At 39.5% G+C, this 21920-nt stretch overlaps 1 protein-coding gene across 2 annotated transcripts in view; it reads left to right on the forward strand.

The window, feature by feature from the left end:
* Positions 1-21920, forward strand: part of uvrag (UV radiation resistance associated gene) — a 108388-nt gene that overhangs the window by 40957 nt on the left and 45511 nt on the right. For both annotated transcript variants that reach the window (XM_044140826.1, XM_044140827.1), the window contains exons 11-13: positions 594-654; positions 2701-2866; positions 21741-21816. In XM_044140826.1, the coding sequence (XP_043996761.1) occupies positions 594-654; positions 2701-2866; positions 21741-21816 (303 nt within the window). The remainder of the gene's footprint in view (positions 1-593; positions 655-2700; positions 2867-21740; positions 21817-21920) is intronic.

The following is a 21920-nucleotide window of genomic DNA, read 5'->3' on the forward strand; positions in this document are numbered from 1 at the left end:
AAATACACAAGATTTATTTTAAATGGCTCGTTTTACCAGTATGCTACTTCTCACTTCATTTTAAACGCATCACGTAGTCCAACGATTGCAAATGTTAGGAAAAGGATCCAATTCTCGAGTCTCCATTTGTCTGGTCCTCCATCAGCACCGATCGAGCCGAAAATTATCACCAGCTGATTTCTCTCTGCCTCTCTGAAGACAGAGTAATAATCACATTTTTAAAAAAGCTCTGGAGTCGGTCTTTGATGTGCCTTCTCCCCCCAGACCTCCATTTTTAGTCCAAAATAATGTCTAATTCCCTTTAATATACATTTCGCAGTTCACATTTCACTGCTTTCAGAGATCATCCAGAGTCCTCACATTTCTGTCGAATCCTCACAGACTCATTATAATCACTCAGTTTTGTAAGATATTTGGCTCTCAAGTTTAAACATTGGAATGTGGACACCACAAGACAATAACCGGATGATTTAAAGCAAATCTATCTGCCAGCTGCGCACCGTTTCCTCCCGCATGATCCTTCGTCTTGTGTGGGTCTGTTTCTGCTGGCTGCTTGTTGTCCTTAATATGAAACCTCCTATTTAAATCCGCAGGTCAATCAGTCGGATTATGTCATCTGTGGAGTGAAGCTGCCAAACTCGGACGACTTTCAAGGTAATTTAGTATATGTCTGTGTTTGTGTTTTAGGTTACATGGAAGGAAAAGCATGCAGAACAATTTATTTATCTTCCCTTTAAAGCTTGTGAAGGTGGATCGATGTTTTCTGAAGGATCTGGAACGTTCCACCGCTCGGAAACGCCTCGTTAAACTGGCATGTCCCTTTTTGGACAGAAAATAAGTCAGATGGCGATATTTATTATTATTTATTAGATCAAATCATGGAAACACAGGAAAGTGTGGCTTTGTTTTTTTTTTCTTTGTTTTGTTTTACTCAGACGTGGCTGTGAAAGTTAAGTGGACTTCACCTGGTTTCAATGAGAACTTGGTTAATTCAGTTCTTTCCACATACACTCTGTGGTTAATTTACTTCCTTAAGTTCCTTCACGCGTATTGTTGGTCTCCTTATTTTCTCTTCTCTTTGGAAAATCATAACAAATGGAAAGAAATAATCCAATATTTTTCCATATTTTTTTTTAGCTTTGTAACAGAAATAAAGAAAAAGAAGGTGGCTCCATACTGAGTCGGATAAAATAAAAACAAAGACTGGAAGAAATTTGTTTTGGGGATTTTTAACTTTGACAATAATTGGGAGTTTTAAGCTCCAGACTGCTTGAATTTGTCAATCTGGTTCGCCTAAAAACTTAGTTCTTGGTTTGATTGAAGTGAATTCTGTGAACGCCAAGTGGAAACCGCTCCAAAGGAGGAAGCGAACCATATCGCAGGGCATTCTGCGTAAATACAACCAAAACAAACGCATGAGTCTGGCGTTAGCGGAAAAAATACTTTGCCAGAGACAAAAGAGAAATCCTACAACCTCTAAAATCTGACACCACTCAATTTTTGTTTACATTTTGTGAAGGAGTAAGTTGCCCTCAGTGTCTTCTTCAGTAATTCTTGGTGCAATGCCACCACAGGCAAGGGACTAACCAGGTTTTTAAAGAGTTTGCTTCATTTGGTTCAGTGCAGTGAAAGCAAACTGCAGCAACTGAAAACGTAGCAAATATTCCAATTTTGGTCTTACATCAAACCAAGACTATGGGACTATCAGGTGTGAAAACACCCCGAGTCGAAGGCTGCGTCCATGTGGGGACGATTTTAGGTGTATCCATGAAAGGTCTTTGTTCCTTAGGCTGTTCAGTGTAAATTATTGGGATAATTGTGAAGGGAAAGGTAGTGGTTGTTATGTTTTGACACCATGACAATCTGAAAGGTGTGATGAGTGTGTGTATTCAACTGGATGCTGGGGATGTCACGTTGGTGATGGAAAAGAGCCAGGATGTACCACTTACTCTTTAGAAATTATGAAAATGTTTATTTCCTAAATTTATCCTTAGAGAACTTCTGGAAATATCAGACTTTCTTATTTTAGCAAACTGCTGAACTCTTTTTCTTTTTCGTCGATTCAGACTCTTGCTCATTGTTTCCTCGTCATGTGATGTTTGTATGTCGTTACAAAAAGGTGGTGCAACCTTTTTGCACCACCTTTCGCATGTAGACAGATTTTTTTTAATTCTCTTATGTAAAGCAAGTTGGCCTGTTCTTTGGTCTAAGATTTTTATCCCACACCAAGCTTTTTTTTTTTTGTGACCTTTTAGAAAGACAGAACTTTAGAAAACATTTACTGAACTGGGAATTTTGCTTTCTGGCTCCGTATTTTGTACCACTTCCCAAACATTTCTCCCACATGAGCGTGACCGCTCATCTTCCCTCAGATACTCTGTTTCAAAGTCTTCTTCTGTTGGTTGATTATATGCAATTTTTTTTAAATAATTTTTTTTCGTTTGGATTCATACTTTGCGTACATCATGTCAGCACAATTCATTTTCCCATGTAACAGAACACCAAAACAAAGCAGACAGTGATGCACAAAGCTTTGAAGTTTTGGCTGGAATGAAATACCTTTTTTCCTGACTGTGAATAAATGTGCCTCGGGTTGGATTCGCTTCACTCGACGGCCTCGCAGGCTTTCATATGTTAATGTCGTCTCTTTAAAAAGTGGATGAGTTAACAAGTCTGAGTTAAATCCTGTCTGTCCCGCAGCAAAGGATGATGGGAGCGTGGCGGTCGCCCTGGGTTACACGGCACACCTGGTCCTGATGATCTCCTGCTTCCTCCAGCTCCCTCTCCGGTACCCGGTGATCCACAAGGGTTCCCGCTCCTCCATCAAGGACACCATCACTGACCGACTCACTGAGAAGGAGAGAGAGTAAGTCAGACCCGACAACGAGTCTGGAGAATCACAATTGGCTATTGACGTTTAATGTATGTGATGAGGAATGACATTTATGTGAAAACATGTGAGATGGAAACCGTTTTCCAGTGCAGAAGGAATGTTCTGGATTGGATCCTGTAGGTGGTCTATTAAATGTAGGACACGACTCTCACAGGGACTTGTGTCTTGCCTGGACAGAATATCCTGTCGGCAGGCGCTGAGCTTTGCGTCATCATCTTTCTTCATTTTTTTTGCTTGAATTATTTTTCTGGATGATTTCTTTGACTTTGCTTCCAAAGTTTCCGCTGAGCCCAAAGAATCCACGATTCTGTCAATAAATATTCGCACAGAAATTACAAAAAACGTCAGCTCCTGTTTTTCTGTAGAGAGAATGTTGCTTCTTTTTTAAATCCGTGTGTGTGCATGTGTGTGTGTTGTTTGTTGAAGGGCTGTTTCTCCCTTTTAGCCTCACAGACCCAAAACAGAAAACAGTCTATATTTTGTCTCCAATTCAGCGGTTTTCACTCTTGGAACTGAGATTTTTTTTCCCAACTTGCATAAAAATAGTTGGATCCATTTTATATAAATGCCACAAAACACACATAAAAAAGAAGTCCAAATGATCTGGCTCTGATTGCCTAGAGTCCTTTCTTCCACCTGAGATCTTCCTGTGGCTACTCTGAACCAAGTGGCGTCTCATTATTCTTGACAATCTCTGCTCCATGTCTCATTCAAGTTTGGCTCGATCTTTTTCTTTTTTTTTTTTTTTTTCTTTCTAAATTTGTCTTCCAAGAAATCTCTCTACTCCTGTTGATCTCTCTGGGATTGCTGGCGTACCTTCTGGTTTCAGTCAGTTTTTGACCTTTTCTTCCAGAAATGTTGAGAATGAAAGACTTTACAGATCAGATGTGACAAACACTGACCTTCTTTAAACAAAACGCATTATGCTACCAGAGGAGTAGATCTTCACCTCAACGGAAAAACTTTTAAATACAACTGCATTTTTAAAAAAATCCCAATTTGTTGTTATTTTTGAAATATGCCAAATTTTCTTTATTTTTTTACTATAAAATGTACTTTTTAAAAATATGCAGCAAATGATTATTAAAGTGGACATATTGTTATTTTCGTCATATACTGTTGATATAAATTGAGAAACTACTCAGCTCCTTCAGACTATTAGCATAGAGTTAGTATGCATTTCTTCTTGCATTCTCCATGATGAGGGTCTGTTCAAGCTAATTTTATTCATGCACAAAGCAGATGTTACATTAGTCTTCCTCTACAGATATATTCCAGCTGTCTCACGCTTACCTTTTCTGCTCCAGCGCCCCTACTGGCCGTTAGAAAAAATTCATAAATAAGCCGCATTGTTGTATAAGCCGCAGGGTCGAAAGCGTGAGACAAAAGTCGCGGCTTATAGTCCGGAAATTACGGTATATGGCATTTTTGTAACAACTGAGGGTAACATAATTTATTGATTGTGCTGTTATGTAGCCCTCTGTGCCTGGAAAATACGTGGTAGGGCCCCTTTAAGGTCTGTACGGCTGAAAAGTTTCATGCTGTTTTATAACTCAACATTTTGCCCTTTCTTAATAGACTTCAAGTTGGATATTGTTTTTGGTAGGGCGGCTTTGGCCAGCAGGCACGTCTTTGGCTTCAGAATTCCATAATGATGACAAACCACCTAATTGCACGATGCAAACATCCTGTGAATAATCTTTGTTTTACAGACCAACAATAAATTTGTTAACCCAATAAAATAGATCTTGTGAGATCAAGTGTAATCATGCCTGTTTATCTTTGGTTGTGGTGACTCAGGATGCTGATTATTTGTTTATCTAGACCCCCCCACCAAAAAAACACATTTCGACAGTGCTGTCATATAAACAGCACTATAAAGGGGGATTTTTCCTTTTTATACAAACATGTACAGAGTTGTAAATTGCCTGTCTTCTCTGATTATGACAGCGGATGGACTGAAGTCAGATGCCGAAATATTTTGGTTTGGTTGTGAAACGCTACAAAACACACCTCTGAAACTTCCCATCTTTCAGAAGAAGCACAGGCTCTTTGTACTCAGCTTAAAGCAGAAACTCTGGTTTGATTTTTATAAGCAATTGTAGCTAAAGTGTGGCCCATTTATCTTGCGTCCAATTTTTCCTTCCATTAAGCAGATATCTGTTCTTTGTCTGTCCATTATTCAAGTTGAAATAACTTGGCAGAACTCAATTCAGCTGGAAATGTGCATTTACTTTAATCCTCATTTGTTTAGTGTGGAAGCAGTTGCAGACACGATTGTGTGTTTGACTCGAAGATTTTTTATTTTGAGCCCTTACATATAAAGAAGAGAAAAAAAAAACAACCCAATTTTATGCTTAGCTAGATCGACTTGGAAGGCCAAAGGGGTTGTTAGCAGGGGTGAAAAATTGAGACAGGTAACAAATACTGGCTGGAGTGGTAAAAATGTAACTTCGGCACAGTGTGTACCCAGTCAATAAGTTGAGTTCACGACATCGATATTGTAATTTTCCTATATTTGGTTCAGTGCTGACAGATTTTTGTGATCAAATCGATTCTGTTCCATCAGGCTAGACTGAAAAAATTAGAACAACATGGTGTTCCTGAAAAGTATTTGCCCCTTTGTTGCACTTATATTTTTCAGATCATTGAATAAATTTTAATATCAGATAAAGAAAAATGGCCCAATTAGATAGCATTTAAAAACTGTTTTCAGCTCATAATTTCATTTATGGAGAGAAAAATGCCTGAGTCACCTTAAAAGTAATTGCTCCGTAAATCTAAATGCGCTCTGTTACATCTACGTATGTGGCAAAATTTTGCCTACTCTTCTTTGCAGAATTATTTAGAATCCACCACTTTAAGTGGGTTGTTTGTGTTTGTAAACCCTTCGGAGTCTTAAAACAGCCTGTTAATCGAATTTAGGTCTGGACTTTGACTCGGTGCCTTTCTTTTGTCGTCTGTGAGACATTCAGTAATGGACTTTCTGGTGTGGTTTAGGTTATTGTCCTGCCTCTAAATCAACTGGAGCCTGAGCATCAGATCCCTAAACATTAAAGCATCACTTTACCACTTCCATGTTTTAAAGTAATGATGTATGATGCTCTTTTCATGAAATTGTTTAGATCAAGGGTGTCCAAAGTTGGTCCTCGAGGGCCGGCATCCTGCATGTTTTAGTTCTCTCCCTGCTGGTAATGACAACCTTTTCAGCATGTTAATGTTCTTCATAGGCCTTCTAACGAGCCATCATTCGATCCAGGTGCATTAAATCAGGGAGAGAAGTAAAACACGCAGGATGCCGGCCCTCGAGGACCGACTTTGGGCACCGCTGGTTTAGATTTATAGGCCAAGCCAAGCCCGACTCAAAATTCAGGCTGAGTCAGACAAAATTATTTGCTTGATGGTCGGGTTGGGCTCGGGCTTCTGTGCTGCATTTACAAAACCTTCAACACAGAGAAAATCAAACCAGAATTAATGAAATAAGGTTGCATTAAGCTATGTGTTATAGTCTAAATTGAGGAGTAGTTTAACTTGTTGAGAAAATAAAGTAAGGTACACAAGTTCATTAGCACAACTAAAAGGGTAAATCTGCTCTGCTCTGCTCCCATCAGTCACACACAGAAACTTTGCACTTGACTCACCCTTCGATTACAACAAGTGAGAAAATGAACCTGGAAGATGTTAAACAAAAGCTGAAAACAGCAGAAGTTACACTGCTCACGCAAATTATGGTCTAAAAATGAAAGCGGTAAAATCTTAGTTAAAATGTGTTGGATGTACATCAAGCTCAGGTGTATAATTAAAGTTACTTGGGTTGGATCAGGACACGATGCCATCAGGCTTGGGTCAGACTGGACTTTTTATGCCCGATCCAAACTCTATTATGTAATAGTGTGTTCCCGTTATACAAGATGCAATGGCACAAACCTTCTCGCACCCCAAAAACACCAAATCTTACGAAGTATTTTTGGTCTGGCCTTGAGTGCAAACATCTTAGCACACTTGAAATAAGACAAAACTAACTTACAAGTAATTTCCAGCAAACTTTAGAAACTTGTTTTTAGTAACTAATTCATTAGTTTTGATGAAAAAGCACTAGTGTACTTATAATATGGAAAAATGTCTTTTTATATGTGAAATAATTTGCCAGTGCAACTAGTACTTTTTAATCAATACTAAGGAATATTGCGTTACTTAACAATCTTGGGAATTTGAAGGACATTTTTTATGTAGGGCTAGATTGGCGTGAAATTTTTTTTCCATCCATCCATTTTCTAACACCGTCGTCCCTAGTGGGGTAAGGAGGTGCTGGTGCCTATCTCCAGCGAACATTTTGGGCGCGAGGCGGGGTCACCCTGGACAGGTCGCCAGTCTGTCGCAGGAACATTTTTTCCTTAATAAATAAAACCTTTTTGTACTCTCTGAGGTCTGATAGTAAAATTTATTTGAAACTTTTAATCTTACGCTTTTTGCACAGCATCGTACACGATGTAATGTTGTACTAAGAACATCTTTCATGCCATATCTTGGACTTTCATTGCCTCAAGGCAAGCATGCTACTAACCGCGCCACCATGCAACTGCCATCCAAATAAAGTATGTGTTTATTAGACTGCAGGCTCTTAAAGAGTGCCGGGGGAATTTTCTCTAAACCAAAACCTCCGCAAAAGATTCAAACCCTACTATTTAAGGTCTGAATAACTGGGACTCCAGGACATATAGAGCAAGTATCATCTGAAATAATAAAAGTAAATCTTCTCTCCTTTGTAATTTGATTGCTCAGACAGACAGAGATAAACTCTTCTCGTATTGATTTGTTTTTGTGTTGCCTTGGTAGCAAATTGAACCTCCCGGTATTTGCAGCCTTTTCAGGTGTTCAGAGATCAGAACGCGTAAATCAGACAGTGTGCCTTTTGATGGTATTCGCATCATGCCTTGGGGATGTAAACACTTCACTTCCTTGCTATGTAACTTTCTATCTTTTTATTGTTTCAAGGCCGGCACATAATTGAGGAAAACTATTCAGTTTGAGAGTCTAACATCAGCCGGTGCTTTGTCTGGGCGCTTGATGTCTGGGGTGATTTGCAGAGACGCTCTGTAATGGCAGAGGGGTCAAAATGATTAATATTTGTGTGTGTTATGGTCTTGTAACCATGCATCAAGAAGCAACTGAACATTGTGGAAATAATTGCATGCTTCGGATAGACTTTCTGTAATGTGGATTTGACATTCCTCACATTCAAACGTTCAGTAGATAAAAACATTTTAGTGATGAGAAACACTTGATGTAATCTATTTTTTTTTTTTAAAAGAGACCAGCTTCCACTCGTCTGTACTTTCACCCCTGTATTTATACATTGCCTTGCTGATCATCATCATCTTTTTAGCTGCTTGCTCAACATACCAGATTGTTTTCCTTCATCTCCCCCCATCTATTGCATCCTCTGTCACACCATCCCTCTTCAAATCTTCCCTCACCCATTAACCTTCTTGCGTTTCCTTTTTCTTTTTCTCTGGCAGCTCCACACTCAACATCCTTTGCCAAAGATGTTTAATATTCCTTCTCTGCATTCTTCCAAACCGTCTTGGCCTTTTCTCTCAACTTTGTCTCCCATCTGATCAACCTGAGCCATCAATGCTATTTACTTATTTCTGGGCTGAAGGGTCTCCTGTCTAAAATTATTTTTCTTCATGAACGCAGATAATCAATTCACCTGTCCAAGTCTTTTTTTTAAATAATTTTTTATTCCCATAACAAATACAAGCCAGCTTTTTTCAAAAGAACCTGTTGCTTCAAAGTCAGTGACAATGAGAAATCTAGTAGACTTCCTTTGATAACGTTAGTGTGATGTCTGATTGTTAATGACGTTTTGGGATTCTGAAATTGACGTTATGATTGGATCAAACTGGCTCTGGCTTGAGATGATGTGCTGTGAAATAAATGAAATGGTTTGTGCTGAAGTGAAGACAAACACTCAAGACTGCGTGTAGTAAAAACAAAATAATACACGAGAATCTCTTTTAAAAAGCAGCATAACAACACCAGTGTTTAACAATTTCTGCTCTTTTCACACTCAGAGTGTTTCATTCTTTCACCAGCAAAGATGCACTTGCAGAACTGGCATGTAAATAAGCATAGACACTTTCACATCCACCACTGGCTTTTATTTGAAGATAAACTGCTGGGAGGAAAGTGTGTGGAGGAAAAACATTGAAAGAGCTTGTGTTGAATATCACCCCCCCTTTTTGTGCCTGTGTGTGATTCTGTCCGACAACAGCTGGAGAGGCTCACTGGGAGTCACTTAACACATTTCCAGCCCTACCAAGCAGGATATTTACATCGACGTCAGGCAACAACAACAAAAAAAGAGCCATTAACTTGTTGAAAAGACGTGACAGGCCACCATTGCTCTTAGGTGTTCCTGAGTGGGGCCAAACATTTGGGTTAACTTTCTTCCCTCTTTCTGCATGTTTATGACCCCTGGAGCTGCGGCGGGCAGAAATGATGTGTGTGGAGATGGAACGCAACTAGTTTCCGCAGAAAGGTGTGCCAAAATGGGTAATCAAAGTGTGGGACAAAGGTAATTAGTGGTGATGAGTGATATGGTGTAGGATCAGATCTTTAAAGCCTCAAGCAGACGATTTACATTGATGCACACATTTAGTTGCATTTTTTGGTGAAGTTTCCCATTGAAGCGAATTGTTTCAACTTGCCCTCCTCTGCTCTCTCATAAACCTTTGTCGTTTTAAGATGATTTCACAAACCTTAGTCAGATTGTTACTGAAGAACCCTTGAGACTGGAACTGAATTATTCAAGTTTTGTTGTGAGAACAACAGACTGTAATTATGCGTCAGCATCAATCCGGGGGCTACAAGCTCCAGAGCTTCATTGTGGTAAAAAGTATGTGAAGATAATCCACCCTTTTGAGTTTGGTAAATATCTCTATCCGTTCCCTCCTGTGGGTTGGCAATAATGGTTGCCTTCTTTCAAATACAAACTGATTTTGCAACAGGAAAACCTGTCAAGTCCTGTGTTGATATGAACTGTTTGTTTCAGTAAAAAAAATGGGGCAGAATTTCAAACTGGCCCTGTAAGAGTTTTTAGAGAAAGGTGTGGAGAAGGAGTAGACGTATTGGCAGGTAAGGGAATGTTTTATTTGTGCTCTTTGACAATCTCAGAAACGATGTTGGACCAGTCCGAAATGTTCTCTGTAATCAGCGGACATGTTGCGCCCACATTTGCTCACGCGGGGAGCTCTGTTCCAATGTTTCTGATTGCATGGGGGAGAAATGGAGAGATGCAATCCAGATGTCCAAGGGTTTGACTGAGACCAGAAGCCAGCTATTGGAAATCAAGAGCTGCCTCCTATTGTTCAAACGTATTGGGAGAAAAGATGACTTATAAAGACCATATCACTGGCAAAAGGACAATGAATGTGAAGGGGATCTAGGCAGTCCCAAAAGGTTCAAACACAAAACAAACTATCCAAGGATGTGCTGAGGTCTGTGTAAACGCCAAAGGAAGGAGGCCAGTACAAAAGTAGAGGGACCTCATTTCAACGGGAACGATATTATTCTGGGGCTTGACTGTTTTTATGTCAGTTACTATTAAACAGACAAGATAGGAGTGGCAATCATACCCACCATGGTCAGCCATGCCTTTCATTGCTTATCAGTGTTTGTGACTGGAGTTTATAACCACCCAGAGGTCTACCTGTCCATTGTCATCCAGGATATCCCAGACATACCTCTTCCCAGAGTCGCTCTGGAACTCATCTGGGAATCCCAGCGTACTCCAAGGCCAAAAGGATGCAAAGTCTAGAAATGGCTCCAGAAACATGGTTGTAGTTCTCGTTCACGTCTACACAACACACATGGAAGAGACAGTGAATCTGGTTCTGGCCTGAAATCTTTTTGCAGTGGGACGTGCCTTGAAAACCTCCAGAGGAAAGCAACCCAATTGACTCTTTCCAATGCAGTGAATCTGCAGCTCCACTTCAAACTGGCGAAGCTCCTCATCTCACCTCAAACATGAATTAAGCCACCCACTGGTGGAAGCTGATGATGAGAGATGAAACACTGACCAACGGGCAAATCAAAAGTTTTACTTTTTCACTCGGCTCCATCCTACCCTCATTTGTGATAAAGATCCGTAAACTGACTGAATGTGACCCGGAAGGAGCAGTCAATCTTTTACTGGTTGAGAACCGCAGGGAGACACACACCTCTCCACGACTATTTACATCTATAAATACAGCAAACAGGATCAAAGACAAGGAGCAGTGTTGATGGAGTCCAGCTTGCAGTAGGAACAAGCTTGGCTTTTTTGCCAAGATGGCCAACGGAGCTTCTGCTTTGTGGATGCAAAGACTAGTTGTTAAAAGCATCCCCGACAATGTAGGCCCACACCACAGAGATGATTTTAGGTGTATTCACAAAGGTTTTTTTTTGTCATTTAAACTGTGCATCCATACTGATTCAGCATCCTGAGAGACCGGAAATGATCATTTTTGAAGTCAGGTTCCAGAGTGGATACATTTCAAAACAAACTGTCTTGTTGATGTCATAGATCCATCTCTCTCTCTCTATCCCGCATGCGCCTCACTCTCACCTGGCGCAGTTCTTTTGTTCTGTGGGAGTGTTGCAGTGCCACCGATTGACTGAGTGTATCCATTACAGGTGCTGCTTCCTGTATTGGGCATCAACGTCGCCCTAGAAATGGCTCCAGAAACATGGTTGTAGTTCTCATTCATGTCTACACAACACACATGGATAAGACAGTGAATCTTCATCATCTGACGGATTGTGAATATCCAGTCCCTTGTTTTACAGCCAGGGCAAAAACCTTCCTGCTCCCCTCGAATCTGTTTTGACAATGGAGATCAAAACTGTTACATTCAGACTCATGTGTAGATCAGACGTCCACACAATGTCCAGTCAGTTCACACAAATAAAATGGTTGGGAGTGTGCTGGTTTCAGACATCAAAAAACAAGGAAGCGACTTGCTGCGCCTTAAGATTCCCGTTGCTGCTGCCAGCGGGTGATTGATTGTCAGTGATTTACGGTACTCCTACTTCCTTTTAGCCCAAATGACGGCGTAATAAGGCACCATATAGCCTGTAAGAAAGCTTTGCTGCTAGAAATACTCAAATTATATAGAGAGTAGCTGGTTCTTCCATTTAGCCTAATTAGTCGAAACAAATTATGCACACGTGCTGTGTATTATAAACATTATTTGCATGTAGTATAAATCTACGCAGGTTTGTTTAGTTTTATCTGTAGATGAAGCCGGTGTTGTATCATGTCGATCAGTGGAAGTACGTATTCTTTCGTCAATGAGAAACATTTTCCCTCCCGCTCTTTCAGCACTGAGTAATAATTTAGTGTAATTGCATAAATGTTTAGCTTCAAACGATCTTCCGAGTTGTGTATAGTGCCGTCCGGAAATGAATCAGCCATATGTTCATCCGTGTCCAATATACACTATAAAAAGCTGCTGCGTTCTTTAGAGGCACATAGAATTAGATCCCATCATTTGTTATTTCACAGCGATGTGCACGTGTTCAGCAGAGGCACAGTCGCATAGTTGCTTTATTCTCCATAGGAGAGATAAACGAGGCAATCAGCTCTGGAGCCAGTTGATTTAAATCAAATTTGAAAACGGTCTATGATTTAGCGCCGTGCGTCAACTACAAAGGCTGTCCGGTACTGGTCAGACTGTTTACTTGTCTTTTGAGGTTTTCTGCCAAATCGCTCCAGGACAATGGCAGTAGAGGTATATTTATAATAGCTCAGGAAAAGTGAGGGCGTCTTCACTAAGGTTGACAGGGTTGTTATATAAGCAGCCCTTCATCTTGGAAGTCCCGCCGTTGTCTAGACTAGTCAAGCAAGCTTTGGCGATTCCTCATTAGAGAGATAACAAGAAGCATCTGTGTTCAAAAGCTTTCTGTAAGACTTTGTGGAGTAAAATCAGTTGCCTGACTAATGCTGTAGGATTTCATGTTCTTTAAGTGGAGAAAACAGGGTGATTAAATGTTTCAGATAATTCAATTATTTATGTTCTTAGTCACAGCTCCTTAATAAGGTCTATAAAAGCAGTTTTTGTTGCATGTAATTGCTTGTAATAAGCCCTAATTAAAGTCAACATGTTAGAAATTAGAACATTAAGTATGTGTCAATAGGTCATCTCTGAGCCTGAACCCAACATACAAGTCAAAGAAATAATTAGAAGATGCGGTTATTCCATTTTGTGTAGAAATGTTTCCCTGAAAGAGAATAAGTCACAATTTGTAAATAAACCTTTAACAAGGGCCACATCAGTTTTGTAGATTTTAAAAATATATATATTTCATTTACATCTTAATAGGTCTCCATTAGTTTGGTCACAAATGCACAGCAGCTGCAGGGTGGCTTTATTGTTGACAAGTAAGACCAATAATTTTTTTCCTATACTTATTGGTATATCTTTTCACAGTCCATTTTAAAAACTTTGTGATTGGGTTACATAATATGACATGACACTATTAACAAATACTTGAAATGAATTTTGCAAATGTAATGTAACATCCATTTAGTGATAGTTGTCAACAACCTGAACTAAAAAAAAGCTTTTTCATTTAATCAAAGCTGTTTAGATGTAAATGACAAATAAACTCAAAGAAAAAAGTGGAGCACCCAGATGTAATGGTCAGACTTGGAGGTCATCTGGCAAACATCCAGCTCAGCAATGGCTTTGTAATGAATTAAGGAGCATAACTAGAACAAAAACAGGCCTGTGCTTGTATAGACGTTCAGCCAGTAAACTAAGAAATTAATTAATTAATAAATTCAGTTTTGTCATCGAATTCAATGCCGTGATGGAGACTAGCGACACATCCTGTTCAACATTTTCTTCCTAAATGTATTTTGTTCTGTTTACTTGCAAAACTACCTACAGTCCTGTTCGTAAGGCATTTATACTCTTCCCAGCTTATAGAGGTTAAAATAATTTCATTTAAAGTGACATAACATTCTGGTGGGTGATTTTTAACAATTTGATCAACATTGATTGAAATCATGTTTTATGCTTGTAAAGATGGGACTCAGAAGGAACCTCCACTCTCACATGTGCGTTCAAACAAAGGAGCAAAACCACTACAAAGAGAAAATGGCTGCTGGTTAAGTAGCTGGGGTCTCTGGATAATCTTGGGAGCCGAGATAAAAACGCAGAACGATGACTGTACAACTCAGGAACAGACCAATGATGACAGAACGATCACACTGTGATCCAGCAGTCATTAAAACAGGTGCTTCAAGATACTGAAAGCTACAGAAAACTTAGTTATGTTTGAACTGCGTTTATTTGAGGTTGGAACACATTTTTTTTCTTAAATCAAACCAAAAGTATTTATGTTCCCAAAACAAAACCCCCCAGAAATCGATCTCACCACTATAAAAGATAGGATGTGCTTTCTTTGCCTCTTTCTGTGTGTTTGTTGCACACGTGGACTATTAATTAAAATGTCTAAACAAGCACACCAACACATGTGGCGACTTTGTATACATTAGAGCAGATCAGTCAATCACTGGATGCATTCCCACGTATCCTCGTGAAGCGCAGTTTAACAGAGGTCGACCACCCACAACACTGTGTCCTTCTTTAAACTCCTTCACTCAATAGAATAAACGCCGAGGGGAACCAAGAATCCAATAAATTAGAAAATGCTCCATCAGACATGCCTTTTTTTAATATATATAAAAACAACAAAAATCAACTCAATAACCATCTTTTGGGCCTTTTAGCTTTTAAAAATCTTTGTTTACAAAGCTTAATGCATTTATAAAGTTTCATGTTGAACCAAGGGTGTCCAAAACTTTCTTTGGCACCAATCCACTTTTGACTCGTTGATTTTAACAAAAAGTTTATACACCCATGTCTTAAGCCTTTACTTCATCATAACCTCTTTTTTTCCCCTTTCTCTCGTTGCACAAATCGTCCGCAAATATGTTCAGTTAACTGACGGCTTTAAAAGACATCATGTGCTGCTGACACCTGCCAGAAGGCCCGTGAGGTGGAGTCCGTGGCTGCGGTGGAGACAGTGATGCTCGATTAATCCGAGATGAAAGACGTATAACTCAGCCGGCTATTAAAATATCCCTCTGCAGAAATAACAGACCCGTGGTAAGGAGGGGGGTTTTAGAAAGAACACGGACAGGAAGGCGGAGCGGGGTATGTCCTATGGCTTCGTATTATCACTGGAGTCGCTTGTTTATTGGTTGCTCCCTGCTTTTCACGAGGCTGTCTGCATGGATAACTGGTGTCTAGAGCTTGCCATTAATAAAAACGTTGGCAGACCGGGAGTGTTTACTTTTATACTGTATTTTTCGCCCATAAAGTCAGGGGACTTTCCTACAAGGTGCTGCTTTTGTCTTTTTTTTATTTTAACTGTCAGGGCTGCACACTTCTTATTAATTACACATTTGGGTCTTGCACGTTCGCCTGTCCTGTGGTGGTTGTTCTGACGGGAAACAAGGATATTTTTCTCCTTTTAAATCACTGTCATTTCTTCCTTTTTTTTTCACCTTCCCGTCTGCTTCACGCCGCGTTGAATATTAGCTAAATGGAAACAGATTTCACGTTTCACTAATCAGTCCTTGAGTGGACGTTGAAGTGAGGGGGGGGTGTTGATTATGGCGCCTGTCAGATTCAGTTTGCGGTGTTTGAGTGGCCGACACGTCGCTCTGTCGGAGCGGGGCGTGGCGTAGATATGTGGTGGAAGGACTAAGTGGATCAGAAAAGATCAGACGGGATTTTTAAATTCACAACAAAAGAAAACAAAATGCCAGGCAGATTGGGCAGGAAATGCAAGAAAGAAAATAAGTGCACACCAATTCAGTCAACTTATTCTGAAATGGCTTAGACATGACCAGCGTCTCCTCCAGATTTGTGGGTGAATCTCTCTGCTTTGTCTGTTTATTCAGGAGTTTCCACGCTGATGGACAAACATGGTGGTGATTTTGTCCTGTCCACTAGGAATGTGATTTATTTCATCCGGTCCAGAGTAGAGGACTGTTTGACTTTATACTCCTGGCTAAGTGATTGTAAAAGGTCTTCATCTCCTCTTCCTCTGCTTTTATATTGCTCCCAGACATAAACTACTAAAAATCTTTACTATCGTAGCAGATGCAATGGCCGGAGTTGTTCTCTCTTAAAGCCAGAGGTTTTGATAAAAAAAGATAAATCATCGGCTTTTCTCCTTTACGACGGCAAATTCGAGGAAAATTTGAAAAAGTCAGCAAAATAATAAAAAGATTTATATTCATTACAGACATAAAAAAAAACAAGAAAAACTTGCAATAAATTCCTCTTTTATTGCAATAGTCTCTTGCATGTTGTGACTGGGATTTTGGGAGATCTGCGATCGCCCGATGCTTTCAGGAGGAACCGATCTTGTTTACTTCTGCAAATGTCTGAAAATCAACCACTGTCCTATTTTTCTCTGCCGTGAAAAATGGGAACATTTGCGCTTGTGCAGATAACAGTTGTTTCCCCGCTGATGCCAACTTAGTGACTTTTTCACAATATTAGCGATTTCTCAGCCAAAAAAATTGGTATTGGACAAAATCTGAATTGACAAGTCAGGCTTTTTTAAAGATTGATGATCAGCCAGAAAGCTGGATTTAGTGCAGCCAGAGCTATTTAGATCAAGTCCCCTGCTGCTGAGCCGATCCTTCTTTTGCTGGGGTTCTGCCTTCATCTGGGGTCAAAGATCAACACATTTCAACAGTGGTGTCTATATAGGTAAAATCAGATCAAGACACCACCAACCTGGTTGTTGTCATGGCGGTTTAAGTTTTATTTCCATATAATACCACTGTGAAGTGTGTTGAAGCATATAAATAGAACAGGTTTTAAATGAACTGTTTAATTTTCATATAAATGTGTTCTTGCCTGTCCAACAAGCAACTTAGCACACTATAGAAAACCATATAAACAATGCATATTTGAGCTACTGCGACAGACTGGAGACCTGTCCAGGGTGTACCCCGCCTCTCGCCCAGAACGCAGCTGGAGATAGGCACCAGCAACCCTCCCGACCCCATTTAGGGAAGAAGGGTGTAAGAAAATGGATGGATGGATGGATTTGAGCTAGTGGCCTGAATATCTACAAAATGCTCAAAATTTTAGTACCAAAGATGGGCAGATTGCCTCCGGTTTGTGCAGAAATATTTCAGAAAACATTCAGATGAGATGGACACAAGTGATCTCCGTCTCTGAGGACTCCACAGCACGATCTGTCATTAATCAGTAGCTGATAGAATCTCATGGGCAATGCTTTTGGAACCTCTTCGATATTCAACTTATTGTGACTTATCTAGAGTCACAGTCACAGATGCCACTTCAAACTTTACTATGCAAATAAGAAGCTCCGTGTCAGTCTTTTTTTTTTTCTTTTTTGTTCCCCCAGAGTTGGCATGGACTCCTCTGAGTTTGAGGACCGTCACACAGTGGAAATGTGGACTGTGGTCAGACGAATCAGTATTCCAGATTCTATTGAAACCAAATGAAAGCCACGTGCTTAATTAATTCAGATTTTGGAGATCTTGGAGTGATGCACGCCGCTTTTGGCAGGACATTTTTTCTATTTTATCCTAACTATACAGAAACCACATTCTGTGCACATAAGAAAGGCCTGGCTGAGGAAGATGATGGTATTGGTACTGAACGAGATAGCCACAAAAGAGAACGTGAGAAGAATTTCAAACACAATGGATGCTGTCAGTTGTTTTAGATTGAATTTGCGCATTAAACTGGACACACAAAAAAACCTTTCTGGCAAATAAAATCAGGTTGGTTGTAGGACTGAAACGATTAATCCGGATTAATCAGTAATTGAAACAATCAACTAATTTACATATTGAATAATCTTTAACTGTACTATACGGGGTCAAAAAAGCACAACACTACCAGAGCCGTGATTAAGCCAGAACTGTACAAAATATATGCATTTTTCATTGAAGATAGGGAAATTATTCATTTATTTTCATCTTTTAATGTATGTAATGCATTTCCAATAATGAATAAATATTGCGTAGGTAGTTCAATGAAATATTTGTGGAATGAACAATTTTTTCTTTTATCCAATTAATCATCAGAATACTTGATTACTATAATAATCGTTAATTTCAGTCCTAGTTGAATGTTCATCAACATGAATGGTTTCCTCCTGTAGTTGCTCCTCCCCTTCTTTATGTCCAGATTTCCCCCCACCCACCGCCATTCCTGCCCTCCACTCCTCCAACATCCTCGTTTCGCCTGTGTAACAATATATTTGACTTTACTGGACGTCCCGGGAGGAATTCCTAGTGTTTGGTGAACCGGAGTCTCTCCAGAGTGATTTCAAAACGTGGCAGACAGCGGCCATTAATCACTGCGCTGTGACTGAACCTGCGCGTTCATGACCATACGTGTGTGGACTTTGGAAGTGCCTCTGTTTTCCTTTTCATATGCAGTATGTTCATCAGCGATCACATCCTATCTATTCACAGAAAAATTGCACCGGCTATGCCAGTGGGAGCAAAGGGAAGAGCTGTTTTTGTTCCCCTCTCCGGTGGTTCTTTCCGACTGCTCAAACTTGACCTGTGGCGTGTCGCTTTCCCTCAAACGTCAAGGATACGAAGGATGAACATCTAAAATGGTCGTGTGGCCTCATGGCCATTTCTTTCTTTCTTTTTTTTTTTTTTTTTTAATACTTGGCCACACTTTTTACAACAACTTCCTGTTAGGGTTCAATCCACAGTGATCCCCATCTGTTCGGGGTTTACCTTTTAAACTTCCCAGACCCGCGGCGTGAGTGATGAGGTGTTCACAGCCATCACCGCTGCACGATTCTAAGATCTCAAGACAGGCGCTGAGATAATAAAACACACAGGACTTTTACTTAAGCCAAATAAAAGAAAGGGATTTGAGGTATGCTCATGTTATAAATGCTCAAATGTGGAATTAATTGAAGATTTGTGGTTTAAGAACGTCAAGGCCTTGCAGTAATCTGCTATAGGCGCAACTTAACCTCCGGTTCCACTGCTATTAATGTGATGGCAGTTGACTGAGTCCACTATGGAGGATTTGCATTTTGATTTAATGCGCAGTTACCCAGTTATGATTGACCTTTAAGGAATTGCAAAAGGAAAAAACCTGAGTCCCAGTCCCTCAAGAAGAGCGGAAGCAGTCCAGATGCTCTGACCCTCTGGAACCATTCTACATAGTTGAAGTGCGCATAGGTCAATCTAATTTTCTATGATAATTATGAATATAAAAACTGTGATCTTACATTGTTAGCACAAACATTTGTGAAAAATGTAAACCATGATCTATTTGCTTTTATTTAAAGGGGTAGTGTTGTGTGATTTGAGATTTACATCATATTATAATGTTATTTATTCCCTCATCTAAAACATACCTGAAATGTTGCCTTGATTCTTTCATGCATGTTTGAGAAAACTGTTCATCTCCCTCGGCAGCTGACCAGCTGAGTGAACCGAGCGCCTTTAAGGACGAAGCTCCACCTTATTTTAAATGTATCAGAACATGCAATTAGGAATTCTTATATAATGTAAAATACATGTTGTCACTCAAAGCATAAAACATAGAGTTAGACTGAACAGATGTGCCCTTATAAATTGGCCAATTTGTTACTGATATTGAATTTTTTTCAATACCATAATAGATACAGATATTAATGCCTGATCAGTGCATCTCTACGAATAACCTTTGTTAAATAATTCAAGAATGTCAATTTAACAATTAGATATTTTGTCTGAACCCATACTACATAAATCAGTTTTGTATAATATTAAATTGAACAATAAGACAGCTATCAGGGACACACACAGCGGAGGAGATGAATCGGTGAATGAGATGCAGGGAAACCTTAGTAAACATGAGAAATGAGATTTACATTAACTTAATTCATAGTGGAATCACCTGCAACTTTGAACATTTGTAATTTTATTGCAATATGGAAACAGAGTGGAGTGGGTCTCCTTTTTGCACATAGAAAAAAGACACTAGATTTATCGCTAGTCTTCTTTAGGGGAAAAAAAGTAACTAAATATAGCAACAAAGTCAATAAGTTGGCAACAGTGGGACAGAGATGTGTTGGAATTCGGAATATGATCCTTGCCCATTGTGATGGATGGAAGCAATGGTTTGAACTTTGACCTTCTCTCTCTCTGCTCCGTACCGCAGCGGAGTCCTGCAGTCTGAATGTTTTAAAGAACGAGCTTTAAATTGTAGCGAAAAATGTACTTTTAAGAACCGTGGTACACCTAGACATCGGCCAGTGCGTCAGTTCACCCCTACGTAACAACAAGCACATGTGTTGCTAATAGCAACAGATGACTTTAATGCTCGGACAAAGCTGCTTGAGGCGGTTTTATGCAGACAGCTTCATTCTGGCTCTAAATAAAACCATTGTCCTACGAAGAGCTTGTGTATTTTGTTGACATTTTTTAGACGAGACCACAAAGAAGCCCCCTCTTTTTTTTTTTTTTTTTACTGCCTTCACACTCAGTTCTGAAACGCTGTTTTGACTCTGGCCGTCCTTTTTAATGCTTTGCATTCTAACGTAAAGACTGTGGTGTAGCTTTCTAAATATTCTCTGTGGGAGATCAGCCGATATAAGCTGTTAATGACAGGCCGGGATGAGTCCACCGGTTTCACAGCACTCTCCACTTCATGTCAGTATCCGCTGCTCCGTCTCTGCCCCAACTGAGACATCTGGGTTTCACTGATGGGACTTTCCCGTCACGCTGAAAGCAAAAGTTCCCTTTGTTTGTGCTTGGAGGCGGAAAGATGGTGCTGTACTGCTCCTGTTTGATGCTTCAGTAGAACAAGGTGCTGACTGGGCATCTGTGGGTTGGGGCCATGGACCCAGACGAAGCTTTTTACCTCGTCTGCAGCAGTCAGCGGATATAAACGCTGCAGACTGCATGAGCGCATGCTTCAGCATGCAGATGGTAGAAAAAGGAGTAAATTCCAGGAAAAAACTCAGAAATTCGTAAATTGATCTCAGAAATTTTCTAGAAAAAAAACTTGGAAGTTTTAAAAGTCAAAAATTGGTTGGAAAAACCTCAGGGAATGTTCGGCTTTTGAAAATATCCTGAGTTTCAAAAGTTCAAAAATATTTGAATTAAAATTTGTCAAATTTGCTAGCAAATTTTTTTTACTTTTAGAAATTTTATTCTAGTTTTTCTTTTTTTAATCAGCATGTGTTCACTAGATTTACAAATTTGCAACGTGATATATATGTTTAATAATCACACACTTTAAAATGAAGCTTTTTTTGCAAGTCTGAGCTGTAACTTTTTTTCTAAGATCTGTAACATATGCAGTAGCTTTGAATCTCACAAATGAAGGAATAACTAGATTTACATCTGCTCATTAAAACATATGTTGCTAATGTTGGAGTTCAATAAAAATGAAGTGAAATGCATTAAAGTTCATACTCTGGATTAATACATCCTTAAATTGAAAACAAATGGGAGTTTTGCTTGATGAAAATAATGAGATTTTTCTGCATTTTCATTATTTTTTTGGGATTCTTTCTGTTCAGAAAAAAAGAGAGTGAAGAAAAGTTTAAGATTCATTGCACAGCTTAGACTTTTTAAAGGAAACCACAACATAAAGTTTCAGCTCCAGTTTGTCTTTACATTGATTCTCAAAGTCTGTAAAGCTTCAGGTTTAAAAGGACAATCCCTAATCGTGTGTTTTGTTGCGAAGACTGAGCCATCAAGTCATCATCTAATAGATCGCAAACAGTAAATCTCGTATTCCTCTTCAGTTAAATGTCCTTCTGTGTTTTACAGATTCCCATTGTATCCTAGAGGAGAGCGCTTTCATTTTGAATATGGCGTCTACTTGCTAAACAAGAACATCGCCCAGGTAAGGAGTGAACAGTTGCCAATAATGGTTGAAGTTTAATTATTGACAATTTGATCAGAAGATAAATTACCGTAATGCATAAAATATATTTATGTACAGATTGG

The sequence above is a fragment of the Gambusia affinis genome, linkage group LG15 (genome assembly GCF_019740435.1).
Source record: "Gambusia affinis linkage group LG15, SWU_Gaff_1.0, whole genome shotgun sequence".
In the NCBI taxonomy this organism is placed as follows: Eukaryota; Metazoa; Chordata; class Actinopteri; order Cyprinodontiformes; family Poeciliidae; genus Gambusia; species Gambusia affinis.